We start from the raw sequence: 17,522 nt of genomic DNA, 5'->3' as shown, positions 1-17,522 counted from the left end.
GATGTTATAATGACATTGACCATGAAAACTGTATCTAACGTGGATCAGTGATGTCTGCCAATACCCGATCTGCTTAATAAGGTCAGTACAGGCGTTGCTCTGGAGCCGGTGTCTCAGGTCAGTGAATCCTGTGTGTAACAGACAGGCTTCATAGCACTGAGCAGGTAGAAGTAAAACTGCCATGAATCTTCTTGTAGGTTAATATCAAGTTAAAGAAAGAGCTTACAGGACACAGTGTGTTCCCTGATACTGATGCCTACATTACTGTAGTATATCATATGACATGGACATCATTTACTTCTTCTATGCATTTAAACACAGATATTATAAACCATAAATGCATACTGCTGGTTGTTAATGTTTGTGCATATACTGCTACCCCCCCATCTCTCTCAACTCTCCGTATCTAGGTCATGAATGTCGTTCTGTATCTGCTCTCTTTGCCAAAAATCATTCATCGAGGAGAAGCAAAACTCACTGAGCTGTACACACATACAGTTGGAAGTAAGGGGGAGAATCACAACAACGTGTTGCATTGGCCTCCACTAACTCGGCCACAGCCACAAGCATCACCCGGTGTGTCAGTTGATCACACAGGCTGCTTTGTCTCTCCACCGCCCATGACGCCCTCTTCTTCAGATTACTTTCTGTCCGAACCTCTGGCAACTATATCAAAGTTACTGTCCTGAAGCTGCAATAAACTGCAGATAAGATTCAGTCAGTTGACTAAATATTCATACAAGCTAGTAATCGGTTTGTCCGCTGTATGAATAATACATATTGTAAATGGAGCAAGGCATATTTTTTCAATTTAGTAAATTCAATCTTATTTAATTTAATTTCATTCTGAAATAATAATGTGGAAAAATGCCCATCTGTCCTATTCCTGTTAATTATGAGTAACACTGGAAAGAAGGATTAGTAACCCTAGATGCCAAAAATGTAAACTCTAATGCTACGTATCAAATAAGGCAGACACACCATGACATAGAGTTTTTGTCCTGTTAATAGTATTTCAGTGCATGCGTGTTGGGTGAAATAAATATTGTAAATATTAGAATTGATTAAGTCAATCAGGTCAAAGAAACCTTATTATTAACACAGCTGGAAAAAATAGTTAAACATGTCACTCCTATTTTAATATACTTCAACCATCATGCCCTTCTGTGTACTCCATTCAAACAGTAATATTTAAACATCTTAAATTGGAACTGAAATATGTTGCAAATAAATGTCCCAAAGGTTTTTGATATTTCAAGCTTTCTGTTGTGAATGCTTTAATCGCTCTGAAAAACCCACTGCACACTATGCATCTTAAATTTGATTAACAGTGCAGCAAGAGAGCTTCATTGTGAATGCTCATCAAAGTACAATTTAGAAATGTTGGATAAATATATTAAAAGTAGTTATGATAATCAGCCTCATGCTTTTCCCCTGGAGTCAGTTACTGTGTGTTTGTTTTTTTTATGTTTTTTAAATGCAAACAAAATAGACAGGCAGATTGTCAAGTGTCCGTTGTCCCTGTATCCAAGGAGACAGTGATGTCATCATCAGGCCAGTAGACAAACATTGGCCATCTGATCCACACTCTCCCATTACTAGTTTGACCCAAATTTAGCCAACCGTCCTCATCAATAGTCAACACACACGAGAATAAAAATCTATTAGGCTTCTTTCTTCTACACAACACGTTATAATGTTTAGAGTGAGGAAATATTTACATACAGTAGTGTGTTGACATGAACACTCCTTAATACTGCACGACTACATGTAATGATTGTGACCCAGGAATTCAAACTTTTTTATTCTTTTGCATTCACTTTCACTCTAAAGTTCTCAATGTTTACGCAAATGTCTAGGCCAATATCCAATACTGTTTATGTTGCATAATATAAGGAAAAGTAATCAAAGATAGTGATCACAATGACAAATGTGATACTATATTCAATTCACATTAGTATGCAGTACTCACAATAGTTAACAGAACAGACAAACATTGAATGGGATAGGGATGGGATGGGATTATGCTTGTATGGCTGAGATTCTACATCTCTCGTTGACTCATTTGTCTGAAATATCTTTTCTTTGATTACCGCCTCTGTTGCAAATTTACAATCACATTTTAGTTAAAGTCTGATCAATTGTGAAGCCCTTTAGTTGACCTGTTCTAATCCCCTTATTTTTTTCCCACCCACATTTTGCAGGGCCCGCCCTACCCTGTCTCTGATTGGTTGGTACTTGTTGGTTAGGTTGGTTAGGTCTAGGTATGAGCCATGAGATGGGTTAGGGTTAGGGTAAGAATATCACAGTCAGAGGGAAAGAAATGACATGTTTTATCTCCCTTTCACCTCTACTTTGGGATGTGACCTAACAGCCCTGCAAAAGTGTATCTTTCCAATAAATGTTCAGCGAGGCACAGATCTTTGGCCAGGGAGACATTACTGACAGCCAGTCAGTTACAGCCACACACACTCAAACAGAAGCAGTGACCATCTGCTCTATCTCCCCTCAGGCAAACAACACACACCTGGATAGAAACAGGCCAGGACCCCGCCTCTAGCACACAGCTACACACCCACACACACACACACACACACACACACACACACAGTGCAGATCTACACAATCAGTCAAATAACACACATACAGTACAGTATACAGTAGATATATCAGTACACAAACAAACAGTGACATTGAATTGACAGACACACACAGATGAAAACATTAGTGATCATGTCACTGGCAACACAAACACATCTAATGCTTCATTAGAAGCCAATATGAGACTGCAGAGACAGACAGAGAGAGTGTGTGTGTTCAGGGCATTCCTACTCCTCCCCTGCGGAGCTGCTGACCTGTAGATAATGTACATGTCCCAATTCTCCTCGTGATACAAAAAAAAAAAAGTATGTCTAGCTTCATTTTAAGCCTTCACTTAGTCATTTATATAGAGACACACAAGACTCTTTTTCAGCCATGACCTGCCCCTCTGCATGTGTTTGTTGGGCACTAAGCAGTAAGGAGGTTAAAAGCCTTTCTCAAAATGCTCTTATGATAGGTTGTAGAAAAAGAAAATGCGCCTGCTTCAATTCTTCCTCATGAAGATTCACAGCAACAATCAAAATACAACAATTTTATGTTAACATTGTTTCACCTGGGTCATTACTTGAGTCTTATTGACACGCAAACTGCACATTTACTGTACCTGCTAAGCTACATGTAAAACCGGACTTATCCACTTCTATCCATCTGGGTTGAAGGGAGCGGACAATGTCCCAGCATGCATTGGATAAGAGGCGGGGTACACTTTTGACACATTACCATCTATCACATGGCTAAACACACAGGCTAATTTCTCTCTTTTTTTAATGGCTTCAAGAGCTCATGGAAACCACAACACACACAACTTTTGTGTTTTCAAAAGTTCATGTTCGTAGGTTACACTAATAAAATGTATTATTGGTGGTTTCAGACCCTGAGAGGGTTGGGGGTGAGGGGCGGCAAACAAACTGAGAGTCAGACACAAATAATAACCTTGAGCACAGAGTTTCACATGAAGCCACCACGATGAATCTGCAAATTCAAGTAAATTTCCAGGAGGACTGGTAACACACACACACACACACACACACACACACACACACACACACACACACACACACACACACACACACACACACACTTCTGACGCAGTTGGCATCATGAGATCCAGCAAACCCTAACATATGACTATCCAAAACCCAACTGTGAACAGGCAAATCCTCCCTCTCTTTCACACGTATGTGAAAGTGAAAAAGAAATGTGGTGCCAGTGTAAGACACAGCTGTTAGACTGAAAGACTGAAAGATTCAGGTTTAAAAAAGGTCATTCTAAGTCTTGGAAAAAGTAGACAAATCAGGATGTTTTTGTCAAATTCAAGCTATTTTTTGCTGTGTCAGTTAATTGTCTAAACAATTAATCAATTATCAAAATTGCAGCAGAGTAATTGTCTGTCCATCAGCTAATCGACTTACGGTTTCAGCTCTAAACAAATCAATACTCAAATTAAACTAAAATGCTTACATTTTACTGTTGCAACATCAGGATTGTTAGGAAAAATGTGACTGGGACATCTATAACTGAAAGCTGAGCTGCTTTTTGGCTGGACCACAACAGCAGGTCCAGACCTGTAATCACAAGTGTCCGTGACTGACTGTCTGACTGTGATGCTGTGCTCTAAATGGCATACTGCTATTTCATTTTAGTTTGTACTGCATCTGTCCTTACTAAGTACATGATGCTGCATGCAGTATGCACGCTGTATACATCCTATTGGGAGATTCGATTTCATCTGTCATTGCAACATCTGTATCAATATGCTGTCATTGGTCTGTTCACTCAGTGGCTCAGTCAATGTGAAATATCTTTGGCTGCATGAAAAGCATGCTGGCTTGCACACTGCAAAATGCGGCCAGACGTAGTATCCTGGTACTTTTGGTATACTGCATTGGACATTCTATGTATTGGGACATACTAAATCTTTTCATGGCATACTAAATATTGTAGTAGTATGGGTACTGGAACACACCCCGAGTGAGTAGCTGAGTGATGAAGTTACACCATTCATCGGCTGAATGCCACCACTTCCTGTATCCGTTTCCAATTGAAAGCCCTGTAGTGTACACAGTCCAGCTGTATACTGGGTTTTGACCTAGTCTTGTTTATAAGCTACAAAAGGCCCTGCTGAAATTGATCCTGAAACAGGCTCAGGAGTGAACCTTGAACCTAAATAACATCACCCCACTTATGTCCACAAAACACTCTACAGGAAACTCTAACAAACACAACGCCCTGCATTTCATCCTCTACCTCCCTGAACTGTTCCTACAGTAACAGCTATGTTGCTTGTGTCATCTTTCCTCCACACATTCCTTCCTCCTCACACACACACACACACACACACACACACACACACACACACACACACACACACACACACACACACACATATAATGTTGTCTTAGGCCTCATAAAATCCTAGAATATCACACTGGGCTACCGAGAAAGTCTCCATGGTGGAATGCCAAGTAATTATACTTGTGCAGATATCCCGTATGTGGTGACACAGCAGAGAACAGACTTAGAAAACTCATAACAAAGACACACAGGTAACTATAGCGATTTTACAGCCAAGCAGATATGACAGGCAGCAGTGCTAAGTCCTCTTTATACATACGGTTCTAATATGAGAGATGGATGATGTCTGATTCAAATACTTACACCTGTATTCCTCATTTTCTTCCTCCCATTGTGCTGTCTCCTAGCTCTAATTACTTCTTTGCCTCTCTGACTCTCACTCGTCTCCCAGATGCTGTCACTTACGCTCAGCGCCCCTCTATTTCTCCATCAGCATTCCTGAAGGTGTTCAGCCTGTTCTATTTATGTGACAACCACACGTCCATCTATCACACCCCCACAATACAACACACAGTCACACACACACACACACACACACACACCACTCAACCTATACTTAGCCAGCTGGTATTTCAGAGCGGGAGCCGAATTTGACAAAGTTCGTCTATCGCCTGGGGATCGGGGCTCATAAAAGCACATTATAATCATGTTGAATGTTATCGTTGTCCATTACTCTCTGTTCCTGTCAGACTCATTGCGATATGATTTGGCTGGAAAGGACTCACTGGTGCTGTTTGGGGTTACACATCTCACTGAAAGTCATCTTAACTGCCCTGAAGGGAGGAGCCTTACTTGTTCTGTGGCTATGCCTTCTGAAAATTTACAGTGATGAACCGCTGTTCACCAGCTTCAGCTTTTTTAACCTTTACTGACATTTTATCAGGCCAATGTATCCCAGAGTACTATATAGTCATAAATACAAGACAAAAGCTAAACTATTGAGCAGCTCATGTGTTGTCCAGATCACTCACACAACCTGTTCTCACAACTCATAACTTATCCAATGCTACCATTTGGATTGAAAAATGTTATATCATTAGTGGTTTGGCTTGCTTCCACATGCAGACACAAGATATTATCTCCATGTCAGGGCATGATATTGATGACAAATCATTATACCGGTTGTCATTTTTAACTGAATTTCAACACATGTAAAAACAAGTTCTACGGGATTTATTTTCAGAAATTATGAACGATAAACGATAAAAAAAAAAGCTTTATTTCAATCATTAGAGTTTTTCTCACGTGTAAAACTTGATTTATGGTTCAGTTAGTTTGGCCTTTCTCAGAACACATGCAACACCTAAAGTAAAAAATGAACTAATCCTGTACACCGGATATTGGAATAGCCCACACTGCACTGGAGTGCTTTCAATTAACTGAGCAGACCAATTACACTTGGGGAAAATTATATATATATATTATCAGGTTGTGACACTGAATAATGTGTTAGGCAGAAGATGTCTGAGCAAGATACAGATTTTGCCTCACCAGAGTGACTGTGCTACTTGTAACTTCACTCTGTGCCACTGGTCCAATCTGTGATAAGACATATAATATGGCTCAGACACTGGAAAGCACAACACCGATAAGAGACTGATAGCATCAGCTCCAGTCTATTGTGTGCCTCAGGAAATTAATCGGAGATGCAGGCTGGGCAAACAAAATGCACATACAATCAGCAGTTAACGCACACAGACAAAACCTGCGCACACAATCCATGTTGATGCACAAACAGTACAGCAATGTCATCCACATGCAGACACACACCGTGCACTTATCTAATCTTGGATGCTGCCTACATAACATTCATAGAAAATGTTGACACCTGACAATTAACACGAAGGCAAGGAAGCACAAAACTAAATCAGGAGTGTGTAGTAGTTAATAGAAGTGAGAGTGCGACTCCCCCAGGCTGGTCCTGTAAAGAGGAATGTACTCATGCAGTCAGCTTGCTAGGTTAAATAAGGATGAAATGAGATGAGAAGGTGACCTCCACATCCCTTGAAAAAAAAAATCTATTAAACTATCTTGAAACAGTTACCATCACAATGAGGTGATAGAAATAAAAACCTGCCCCTGGCAAAGTGATAAACTTACTTGTATAAATAAATAACAAACAAGGCGCAGAAGATCAGATGCTATGATAAAAGTTAGTTCTGGGAAGTGATTTAAACGAGCTACTGTCTTTGTCAGGCTAAGTTCCTCGTGTTGCTCCACAGCCTTGAGCCCTTCAGGCAAAAGTTTTTACCTTTGATGTTGAGCCTGCAGAAAGGGGAGTCAGAAGGCTCTGAGTGCAGGAGGGTTCAATGGAGATCAAAAGTTCAGAAATATATACAGAAACAGGCCATGCTGAGTTTAAAATATGAAAATAAATTCTTAAACAGTAGAAGATCCCAATAGTGTGAGTGTACAGTAAAGTCAGTGTGCAGGGACATTTAAAAATGTCCAGTGTTTACAGTAGCTGGTGGAAGGAAGCGGCTCTGACTTTGTGTTCCCGGAGGAGGGGCGTTGCAAAGACATGGAGCTGTGGGCGGAACAAGGAGGAAATCAGGGCGTCCCACCACCCACCCACCCCCCTTTCGGTACACCCTTTCCCTCTCTCCCTGTGAGCATTGCAAAACACACCATGTCATTTTTTTCTCGACTGAGTGGCTTTGCTTGCTGTCTGACAGCTGGGAAAGACGTGGCTGACAGTCCTGTGCACATTTGGCATCAGTTCAAACATCATTTAAAAAAAAAGGGTGTTGAAAAAGTTCAGAATAGAGATAACTTTATGAACACAACTAAAAAACTCTCTATTATGGCAAGAGATGACAACTAAACTTAACTACCAGAGGCACACTTCAAGTCCCTAAAGGCATTTTATACCAATGCCACAGGATATAAACCTATCATAAAGTACGATAAGGTCATTCAATTGGGCTGTAAAAGAATATTATAGGAATATGATGGCAATTATGTGGCTGTGAGAATACACAAGGCTGTCAGCAGCACTTCAACTGCTGCCTGCAACACAGTGAACAGATTGATAATCGCATTTAGAGGTACAGAGACAGCACATAGTCGTTATTAGCCTGCTATTCCCGGGAAATCCTCGGGCTGTACAGCTATATTGGTTTATTGAAGAAAAAACTGAGGAAACGCTGCTAAATGAGCTCACATTGTCGTAATGTCGTTTGCAAAAAAAAAAAAAAAAAAAAAAAATCCAATCATAATGACAGTCTGGACATAACAGCGACTATTGCTCTAATGTAGGTCTAACACAGCTGACCTGAAACTGCTGCTCTACCTCAAAGTAGGCATCAAATTTTAATTATGTTATTGCTGATGTTCCCGGCTGCAACGAGCCGCACACAAAACACAGACATGTGAGGTATGACGAGAAGTGCCCAACGTTAGACACACACATATACACATACACAAGCACACTCACACGTAGCCTATGTAATGAAACATGCATGTGTACACGCACACGCTCAGACTGCCAGCTAAGTTCCTCAATACTCACTGCGGCTGGGTTCACTTCAAGCAGCAGCCTTGTTGCCCCTCGGTTGTGAAATACGCTCTATGTAAGAAGGGGAAAAAACGGGGGGCTAGTCAAATATCCTCTTCAGATATTCCACCGCTGTTAAACCTCCAGTGGACGCTTCGTCACGTAAGAGACGGTCAGCCGAGGTGAAACACTCTCCTTTTCGTCTGTATCGGCCTCACTCTCCTCTCTACCTCTGCTGTCTATCTTTCCCTCTTTTCCGTCTTTGCCAGCTCTACCACTGGTGGCTTCCCCACGGCTCGGGCGCTCCTGTGACGTCACGACGGTGTAGTGCGCGGCCCCGAGACGTAACCCCCCTCCCTCCCCCCCCCCCCATATTAATCCATATTTATTCAAAGTCGCACTGAAATTGTAGAGCATAGCCTATCTCATGTTAAATCCATGGTTAAATCCAATTCTTATTATGTTTAGGTGACATAGACAGAAAAATAATTCTTCTCTGTTTAGTAACAGTGGTCCCTCACCAACGCAATTACCACGAAACACATCTATCTTTCCCCTTTACTTTTAGGTAAGGTTTATGTATGTAGGAATTGCTGCAACAATTAGTTAATTTGTCGATCAACAGAAAATTAATCTGCAGTTATTTGCAAATTGAGTCATCGTTTTGAATATTTTTGTAAAGAAAAATGCAAAACTGCCCATGCATCATTGGCTTTGGGAAAGAATGATTGACATTTTTCACTGTTTTCTAATATTTTATAGACCAAACGATTAATAATGAAAATAATCTTTAGTTGTAGACCTAATAGGCGCTGTCATGTATTTGAGTCATGTTCTTATATGTTTAATATGTAACTGTCTCCATTAAAACATACAGCACATAGTCTATAGGACATTTAACTGAAGAACACATACAGCTGAGGATTATCTACCATCACAGTCTTTGGCTCCATCTGGTGTGAAGGCAAGTGTCCTGCATGATTGTAATGACAAGTTGCATTTTTCCTCTAAATAAAATTTTTAATTTAATTATTGAAATTTGAAATGTTTTTGTGGAACTTTTGTAATATTATAGTGACTGTTTTCACTAAACAGCCAATAATAATAATTAAATCATAAAATGTAAATGAACTGAAGATGTGCCTTCTTTCAAGACCTGGCTAGCAGAAGTTATCAACTTTTTACACAAGAAGAATCAACAAAAAAAATGTCTCAGCTCTGCAAACTCTGATACAATGTGACAGTCAATTCTGTACACAGAACACAGAACAGCCTGAGGCATTTGTGAAAAGTATGTATCTCTCTGCATATGGATGTATACAAGGCACATGTGTGTATGTACTGTATATAAGGGGAAAAAAACATTTAAAAAAAAATAAGTAAATAAAGTAAATAAAATAAAATGAAAATTAACATTATTGTTTATGTAGTTGATGTATGTTCAGACTGTTTTGACAGCATTCTCAAATAAATAGTCGAACTTGCTAATTTCTTACTTGGTAAACACATTACCAGATGGGTAACAATTTTTAACGCACCACAGCAAATAATATCATTTTCTGTTTACTTTGTAATACTGTAATATTGATCATCTGTTGGTGTATTGTAAATTTTGATTGACTGTATTTATACTTACAACCACTGACTTGATGTAGTAATTATGATTAAATCTAGTGACAGAAAGGTCCATTGTTGAGTGTCTTGAATGAAACATAATTTGAGGTAGATGCAAGGCAGAAAAAGTTAATATAATAATATTGTCGTGTGTGCATGCTTCATTGCATTGTACAGTTATACTCTAGACTACACTTACATTTACAGTACGTTCATTTTGTGTACAGATACACATTTTTTTCTCACATCTGTAAAATGCTTTATTTTGTCTTGTCACTGACAGGATATTCAGTTTTGGTGTCTCCCTAGAAGGGGTCTAGGAGGTTCTGAGAAGTTTGTTTTTTTAGTTGTTGTTTTTTCTTACTGTAAGTTACAAGCAACTGGTATCACTCTTTTCAGTACAACATGAGCTATTTGAATATAAATGCTGCAGTGAAATCAAATGACATAATAAAAACTTATAAAAACCAAGCAGTCAAAAGAAAAAGTATGGAATTTGAATTGTTTTAATATTTTATCCATTTTCCACAACAATAAAACCATGTGCAAATGATTGGGCAAACTTCCCAGCATGTATTGTTTAAGAGTTAAAACCCTCCAATCTACTGTGTTTTTTGTAGTTTGACAAAAACGATGGAAACTCACTGTTTGTCTTTAATACATGTCAAGATAAGTCATGTTTGTTTCTCAAATACATCTGCAGGTCTGGGCTGGGATCCAATCCAAAATATTAGAGTGGACAACAATAAGCACACATAAAAAAAAACACATAAAACCTTTTTCTTTTTATTGATTTCATCACATAGTGGTGTCAAGGTTATCAAGGTCATCCAATGGTCTTCTCTGTCTGTATTAGAAGACTGAATGACCAACATCTGTATAGTATATGAGTATCTGGTAAGTTTCAGAGCTAGTCACTGTGATCACTCAGGTCTATTTCTCTGTCTCACAGATAATTACACATCATCCTAAAAAATTCTTCCGGCAAGGCACTGACCACACACACACACACACACACACACACACACACACACACACACACACACACACACACACACACAGTGTTCCAGTTCCCAGGGCGCCAGTCAGTCAGACAGCTGAGGTATAAATAGTCTGCTGGCTAAAGTTCCCTTGAGAGAAACACACCAGAAGCGCTGGACCAGTGCTCCCTTCTGAAATATCTTCACTCAGTACAAACATTCACTGTGTATATTAGTGGCTTTTATGTATTTTATTGCTGTAAAGAAACTTATAGGATACACTGTTGTAAAAAGTGTTTTCCCCATAATTATTTATGTGCAGTCTATTTTTGATCATGCATTGCTATAGGGATAGATTTTCCTGCCATATGCCTTTATATAATAAATAATGAAGAAAAAATAAAGAAAAATAAAGGTAGGCTACAGTAGTCTTGAAATAGAATAATTTTGTCTCAGTGTAAAGATGTGTAGAAAACAGCTTCACTTTTGCACTTTTCCAGTGCAGCTGATGTGTGAATTGAATAAGCAGGAGATGGTGTTTTATTGGACAAGAGTTACAGTTAATGTAATCAAAAACAAAGATACTGCTGCAAAATAAATCTCATACAACTCATTTAGCAGATATTTTGGCCGGCCAAAAGCCCAAGCAGGCCAAATTTAGCATCTAAAAACTAAACTTGGTCATTTAAAAAATAATGAACTGTGGAAACTGGAGTCAGTAGCTTTCACATGATGTGATCAAAACATAATGTTCAGAGTACCATCTCATAATTTAAATTATTTCTAGACACGTTACATGCACATATACAGTAAAAGCATTGTTGAAAGTGGCAGTGAGATTAAGTTGCGTTCCCATGATGCTGATGCCATCATCCACTCTTTGCCCACCCCCCAGCCTCTCTCAAAGACAGACCTAAACATTGTTGAAACAATAATGCCACCTCCTGGTCAACTACTTGAATTGCTTTGCCCAAAAACTGCTGAAGGTTGCAACAAAGAAGAGATATGTAAATGGTTAATGGACTGTACTCTACTACTGATCTTCTGATTGGTGGACCACAAACAATACTGATATATGAATGAGAACTCTAAAATGACTGAACTTTCTCATAGAAGTTAGTCACAATTTTCCTTGGTGTATGTGGCACTTCAAACTGCGTGGCCTAATGGATTGATTTTAAGTGAATCATCATAACCCCCAAACATACCAAAAAAAGGGTAGAGCTTCGTTCTGCTCCTTAAGGGAGTGCCAGTAAATGTATATAGAAGAGCCTTCAGTGGTGGTTCAGGCTGGGTAGGCTTAGTGAAGGTACAACCTGTAAAGGACAAGATTGGAGTCCTGGTGTCCACATCATAGAAGGAGACCTCTCCCTCCTCATAATCGACAAACACACCAATTGTCTGGGAGTTGCTCTGGTACCGGGGTCTACTAACACTTGCAGTGTTGGGGGAAAATTGCTGGCCAAATTGACCTGTTACTCCAGAAATTGTCCAGCATCCATTCTCGGGGCATAGAAACAAATAGCTCTGCTTGTTAATGGATTCTTTGACAACTCCTAAGACCCAGCTGGTACTTTGACTGACCTGAACTTCATAGTAGAACCTGCTTGAGGAAAAGCCATCTTTCCCAAGGACAAAGGGTTGAATTTCAAATCCCCTTGCAAATAAAGATGGAAACAACAGTCTGCCTTTATTAAATCTCAGTTCTTTCCCATCCTTAGACACTGTAAGTTTTGAATGGGCTGTGTAGGCATCCAGGGTCACATCTACTGCATCGTTCAGCTGCATCATCATCAGCCTGTCCGGAGGCGGACTCCACACTTCTTCAATTACCTCATCTGTCATCTGTTTTCCAGCTGCGTCATACAACTTGACTTCTTCAATAAGTGTCTCCATCTCATCTTCCATCTCAGCCACTGCATTTTTCACCATCCCCACATAGCCCTGATGACTGATGTCAGAGGTGTCATGTGTAAATGGACTAGTCGATTCTAACAAAGGGTTGTGTAGATGCTGGCTGGAGGCCCAGCTCTGCAGTAGGTGGAGGTGGTCCTCTGTTTGCAAAAGCTGCTCCATCTCAGACCTTCTCCTCTTCAGCTCAGTGACTTCTTGTTCAAGCTGTGCCATGTGGTCTTTAGCCATCTTCTCTGCTGCTTTATGCTTCTCCTGGATCAATTCAATCAGCTCAGTCTGCCTTCTTTGTAGGGAGGCCACCAGAGCAGTGAATACCTCAAAAATGTCTGCTATCTCTTTCTCTGACTCTTTCTTTCTCTGTTCAAGTGAGTTTTGGATTCCCTTATAACTTGTGGATTTAGTGATTTCAATTGTCTTCATTTCTGATATCATTGTTGTAAGCCATGTTTTCCTCTCTTTGAAAATGTGCTCTAATGGGACAGTTTCATGCATTACATGGTCATCTTTCAAGCACATAAAACAAACACACATCTCGTCCGAGCGACAGAAGAGCTCAAACATCTTGTCATGTTTCTTGCAAATCTTGTCCTCCATGTTTGACACTGGGTCGATCAGCTTGTGCTTCATAAGGGCTGAGACTCTCTGATGAGGCTCCAGGTGAGACTGGCAGTATGAGGCCAAACACACCAGGCATGTCTTCTGGGCCCTGAGCTTTAGCCCAAGGCAGACATCACAGGGCACTTCCCCTTGTTTGGCAAGGATCTCATCTGCACCACTCACTCTCATGTTGTTGAAATGCTCCACCATATCTCTGAACTCTGTGTTGACCTGAAGCTGTGGTCTTTTGCGGAACTTTTTCTTACAGAGCGGACATTGTATCAGGTTAGTGGTGGCCCAGTACTCTGTGATACAAGACTTGCAGTAGTTGTGTCCGCATGGAGTAGAGACAGGCTCATTGAATGCTTCCAGACAGATTGAACACAGAAGCTGTTCTTCATACAGAAGGCTGTTGGCTGAGGCCATGTCTAGGTGAGAGAAAACAAGAGGATTTGATGATTAGGATTAGGATTTTCAACCTTAAACCCCGAAGCTGTTTAAATCAAGTAGATCAAGTAGACAACTGCCTCATTTAGCCATTATAGCATCTAACGCAATATGCAAGTCAAAGCATGGGGGAGACATCTGGTTGTGCAGTGGTGAGAGTTGTTGGTTTTGGTCAAGTTGCACTAAATACCACTGTGTTTGTCCTTGCAAAAGTGCAAATGACAAATTGATTTTTGTGGTCAGAGCAGAGCATTTCAAGTACACAAAACAGCTACACTAATCATGGTGTAGGAATCAGGGAGTAAATTTGTCCAGGCTCACCACAGTCAGATTGAGAATTTTCTAATAGAAAATCACCAACAGAAATTGCTGAAGACAACTGGTGCCCTATTTTCCTGAAATAGGGTGCAGGCACTCCTGGACCATGGCTCATGTGAGTGTGACCTACAACTTCTTGCAATTTTGCAAAGTGGAGGAGAGACCAAATACGATATTTGAAAGGAATACAGAATCAGCAGTACTTTGAACGCAGTGGAACATTTTATTTTGATGTTCATGTCATACTGCAGTAAATGAAAAATAAAATGCGTCAAACTGAAAGGGGCAAACATTAATAAAAAGTGTTTTGTGATGTTGGAGAGGTTTTTGTGCGTGCACCTATGCCAAGTGAAGCCACGGAGCCTGTATGTGCCACCCAGCAGGCTGTTATCATCTATTCACATGAAGAAAACAGTGCTTGCACCAGAAGAGATGTGCGTAGGCTATAGACTGCGTTTAATCTCACGCAGACAAGTGAATGTAACACTAATGACACACCTAATGACGATGCAAACTTTTCCATAGCAATGAAAGAGAAAAATTCAAAAGATGTATAGATATATTGATATAGTCCTAAAATATCCAGTGGCAAAACAAAACAGCTCAAATATATTTTACAATATGACTATATAGCTATAAACGAACACTGGTATTACAGGCTTATTATCTATTTTCAAGGAGCCTACAGGAAATCTCTTGGTATAATTCAAGATCATAAAAGGAATCAGAGCAGCAGAACTTTACCTGAAGAGGTGTCTTGGAGACTTGTTTCAGAGAGCAGCAGACTGTTTCCGTATAGAAGTGAGGTTTCGTTTCTTGACAAATACACGTGATCCCTCCCCTCACCTGCTCCTCCTCTTCCTGGATTAAAAAAAAAAGAAAAAACTCATATAGTGTATTACTTACTACTGCTCTGATAGTACATACGGACCAAAAACTTCAGTTGAACTTGTATTGCTTCTACACTTTGTGCAGACTCACATTCAACTGCTGAAACATGAATGAAATACATCTATCCAGCCTATAGTAGATAGTTTGTCCAAAATGGGAGACCCGATTGCGCATGTGCGACTCGCAGCTGGAAATAACATTGCGCACCCCGATCACACCTTTTTTTTCTTTTTATTAAAAACAACACTAGAAAACTGGAGTTGATGGTGGACTGCATGTTTGTGGACATTTTCTTCATTGTTGTGGCTTTTTTAAAAATTACATTGTGTTATTAATCTCAGTAATTGCTAGATATACACATCAAATCATAGTCCATATCAATCTTTTCTCTTTTCTCTTTCAACACTGATCGACTTCCAGTGATCGAACAAATCTTTTTCTTGTCCTCCATGCAATCTGTCGGTGATTGCCTAATTGTGGAAAATCAGCCAAGCCAAAACTAACATTGAGAGGCAGAGATGAGAGACTGCCGATGAATGACAACGTACAGACCTGATCTACACACAACTGATGCAGTGTTGTATGATAGATACCTCTCTACTGTCTCTTTATTTGCTGTAAAATACGTCAACGTGAAGACATCATTAAAACAAGTTTACAACATTGCAGTAGAGGAACAGGTTGATTAAGAACCCTGATGTCTGAACATGCTGCAAAAAAGTAACTTTCTCCACATGAATCAACAAAGAATCTGATATTTTAATCTTAACATAAATCATGCTCTTCCTTTACTTTATTCATTTATTGGAGAGTATGTGTTGCATGAGGCTGTTAGTTGGAGGCTGCTCCTGCAATCTTGACTTCTTTCACTAGATGGCACCAGTAAGTAATTAGTATTGGGGGGAAAGGAGGGAATTCAGGACAGAGGACGGTGTATCCCATTGAAATTACAGTACTAATACTTTTTGCTCAGTATTTTATTCAAAATAAGAAATATATAAGTAACACATTTGCCCTGACAGCTTAAGTGGATTTAAAACTTCTTTAGTCTTTATTTTAGTGTTTAGACACAACTTTGGAGAGATGTGAGTCATATGTTGCTCCACCAGAGTCTAACACAGTATAGAAAATATTTTGAATATGTTATGAATTAATTTAATCATAAAATAAGTCATAAATTGAGACATGTACTGTCAATAGCTTTGTAAAAAAACAATGCTTGCATAGTTTAACATGCAAATTATGCATGTAGAAAAAGATAACTGTAAAATGTACAGTAACTTACTGGCAGCTGTGACAGCCAGTCTTAAAGTTATGGTTTTGCTATACTTTTTTTGTGTTTTTAAAAATAAATGTATAAACCTTTTGAACGTCCAGTCATCGTGGCACAAATGACAGTGGTCTATGGAACATTGTTTTTTCCCAAGCTATCAAAATCCCTCCCCGTCACCACAACTGACCATAATCTTCATCACCACACCATCAGTCAAACAGTTAACACTACATTTTTAAAGATTTTTAAGCTATAACAAAGGAGCACTAACAGTCTAATGGCTAAAAGAACATGGTGACGAAGATCATAGTTGTGGCAAATTGACAATGAAGGGATTTTGAAACTTTGGAAAGTGGTAGTGACACAACAACAATTGATTTTCACACCAACCTGGCATCCTTTCACAGGCTCTTCTGACTGAGGAAACTGCTGCCTGTAGATGGGGGAAAAAAGGGAGATGGTGGGTGATGGTGGTGTTAAAAGTTATGGGTCACACATGCATCAGGATTGGCAGGATTCAGAACCCACATATCCAGTGATTTCACGATGCGAGAGGTCAGCAAGTTTAGTCATTGGGTTTGTTGGACTGTTTCTGCAAGAAGAACATACCCTGTTTAGTTTTCCTATAGAAGATAGAGAAGCGCAGTTAGCAATGGCGGAAGAGAGTAGGGATTTGAAGGGCAGGCAGTTAACACCTTCGTTGAACTTACTAAAGAACTGTTTTATCTTGTTGGTTCTATTTTGGTCTCTTTCATCACTTCATTGTTGATAACTGTACAGTCCACTGTATCCACTGTGTCAAATCTTCATCTGAAAAGTAACTAAGGCTGTCAGATAAATGTAGTGGAGTAGAAAGTACAATATTTTCCTCTTAAATGTAGTGGAGTATAAAGTAGCATCAAATGGAAACACTCAAGTTAAGTACAAGTACATAAAAATTGTACTTAAGTACAGTGCTTGGGTAAATGTATTTAATTGCTTTCCACTACTAGTTTGTAGGTAAGATTATGCAAAAGTTAATGTATTCATTTATGCA

General features: G+C 39.5%; 2 protein-coding genes across 3 annotated transcripts in view; both read right to left on the bottom strand.

Annotated features, from left to right (window-relative positions):
- LOC128385217 (ELKS/Rab6-interacting/CAST family member 1-like) overlaps window positions 1–8,737 on the bottom strand; it is a 123,862-nt gene extending 115,125 nt beyond the window's left edge. For both annotated transcript variants that reach the window (XM_053344069.1, XM_053344070.1), the window contains exon 1: window positions 8,468–8,737. The gene's annotated coding sequence lies outside the window, so the exon portion shown is untranslated. The remainder of the gene's footprint in view (window positions 1–8,467) is intronic.
- A 2,666-nt stretch (window positions 8,738–11,403) lies between these two features.
- Window positions 11,404–13,983, bottom strand: LOC128385224 (E3 ubiquitin-protein ligase TRIM7-like). Its single transcript, XM_053344077.1, has one exon. The coding sequence runs from the start codon at window positions 13,981–13,983 to the stop codon at window positions 12,196–12,198; it is 1,788 nt and encodes a 595-aa protein (XP_053200052.1). The 3' UTR covers window positions 11,404–12,195.
- Window positions 13,984–17,522: the final 3,539 nt, after the last annotated feature.

This window comes from Scomber japonicus, chromosome 23 (assembly GCF_027409825.1).
Source record: "Scomber japonicus isolate fScoJap1 chromosome 23, fScoJap1.pri, whole genome shotgun sequence".
Lineage (NCBI taxonomy): Eukaryota > Metazoa > Chordata > Actinopteri > Scombriformes > Scombridae > Scomber > Scomber japonicus.
This window is presented reverse-complemented; position numbering and strand designations above follow the sequence as displayed.

Excerpts from the sequence above, each read along its gene's own strand:
- LOC128385224 (XM_053344077.1), bottom strand. The coding sequence starts at position 13,983 with ATGGCCTCAGCCAACAGCCTTCTGTATGAAGAACAGCTTCTGTGTTCA.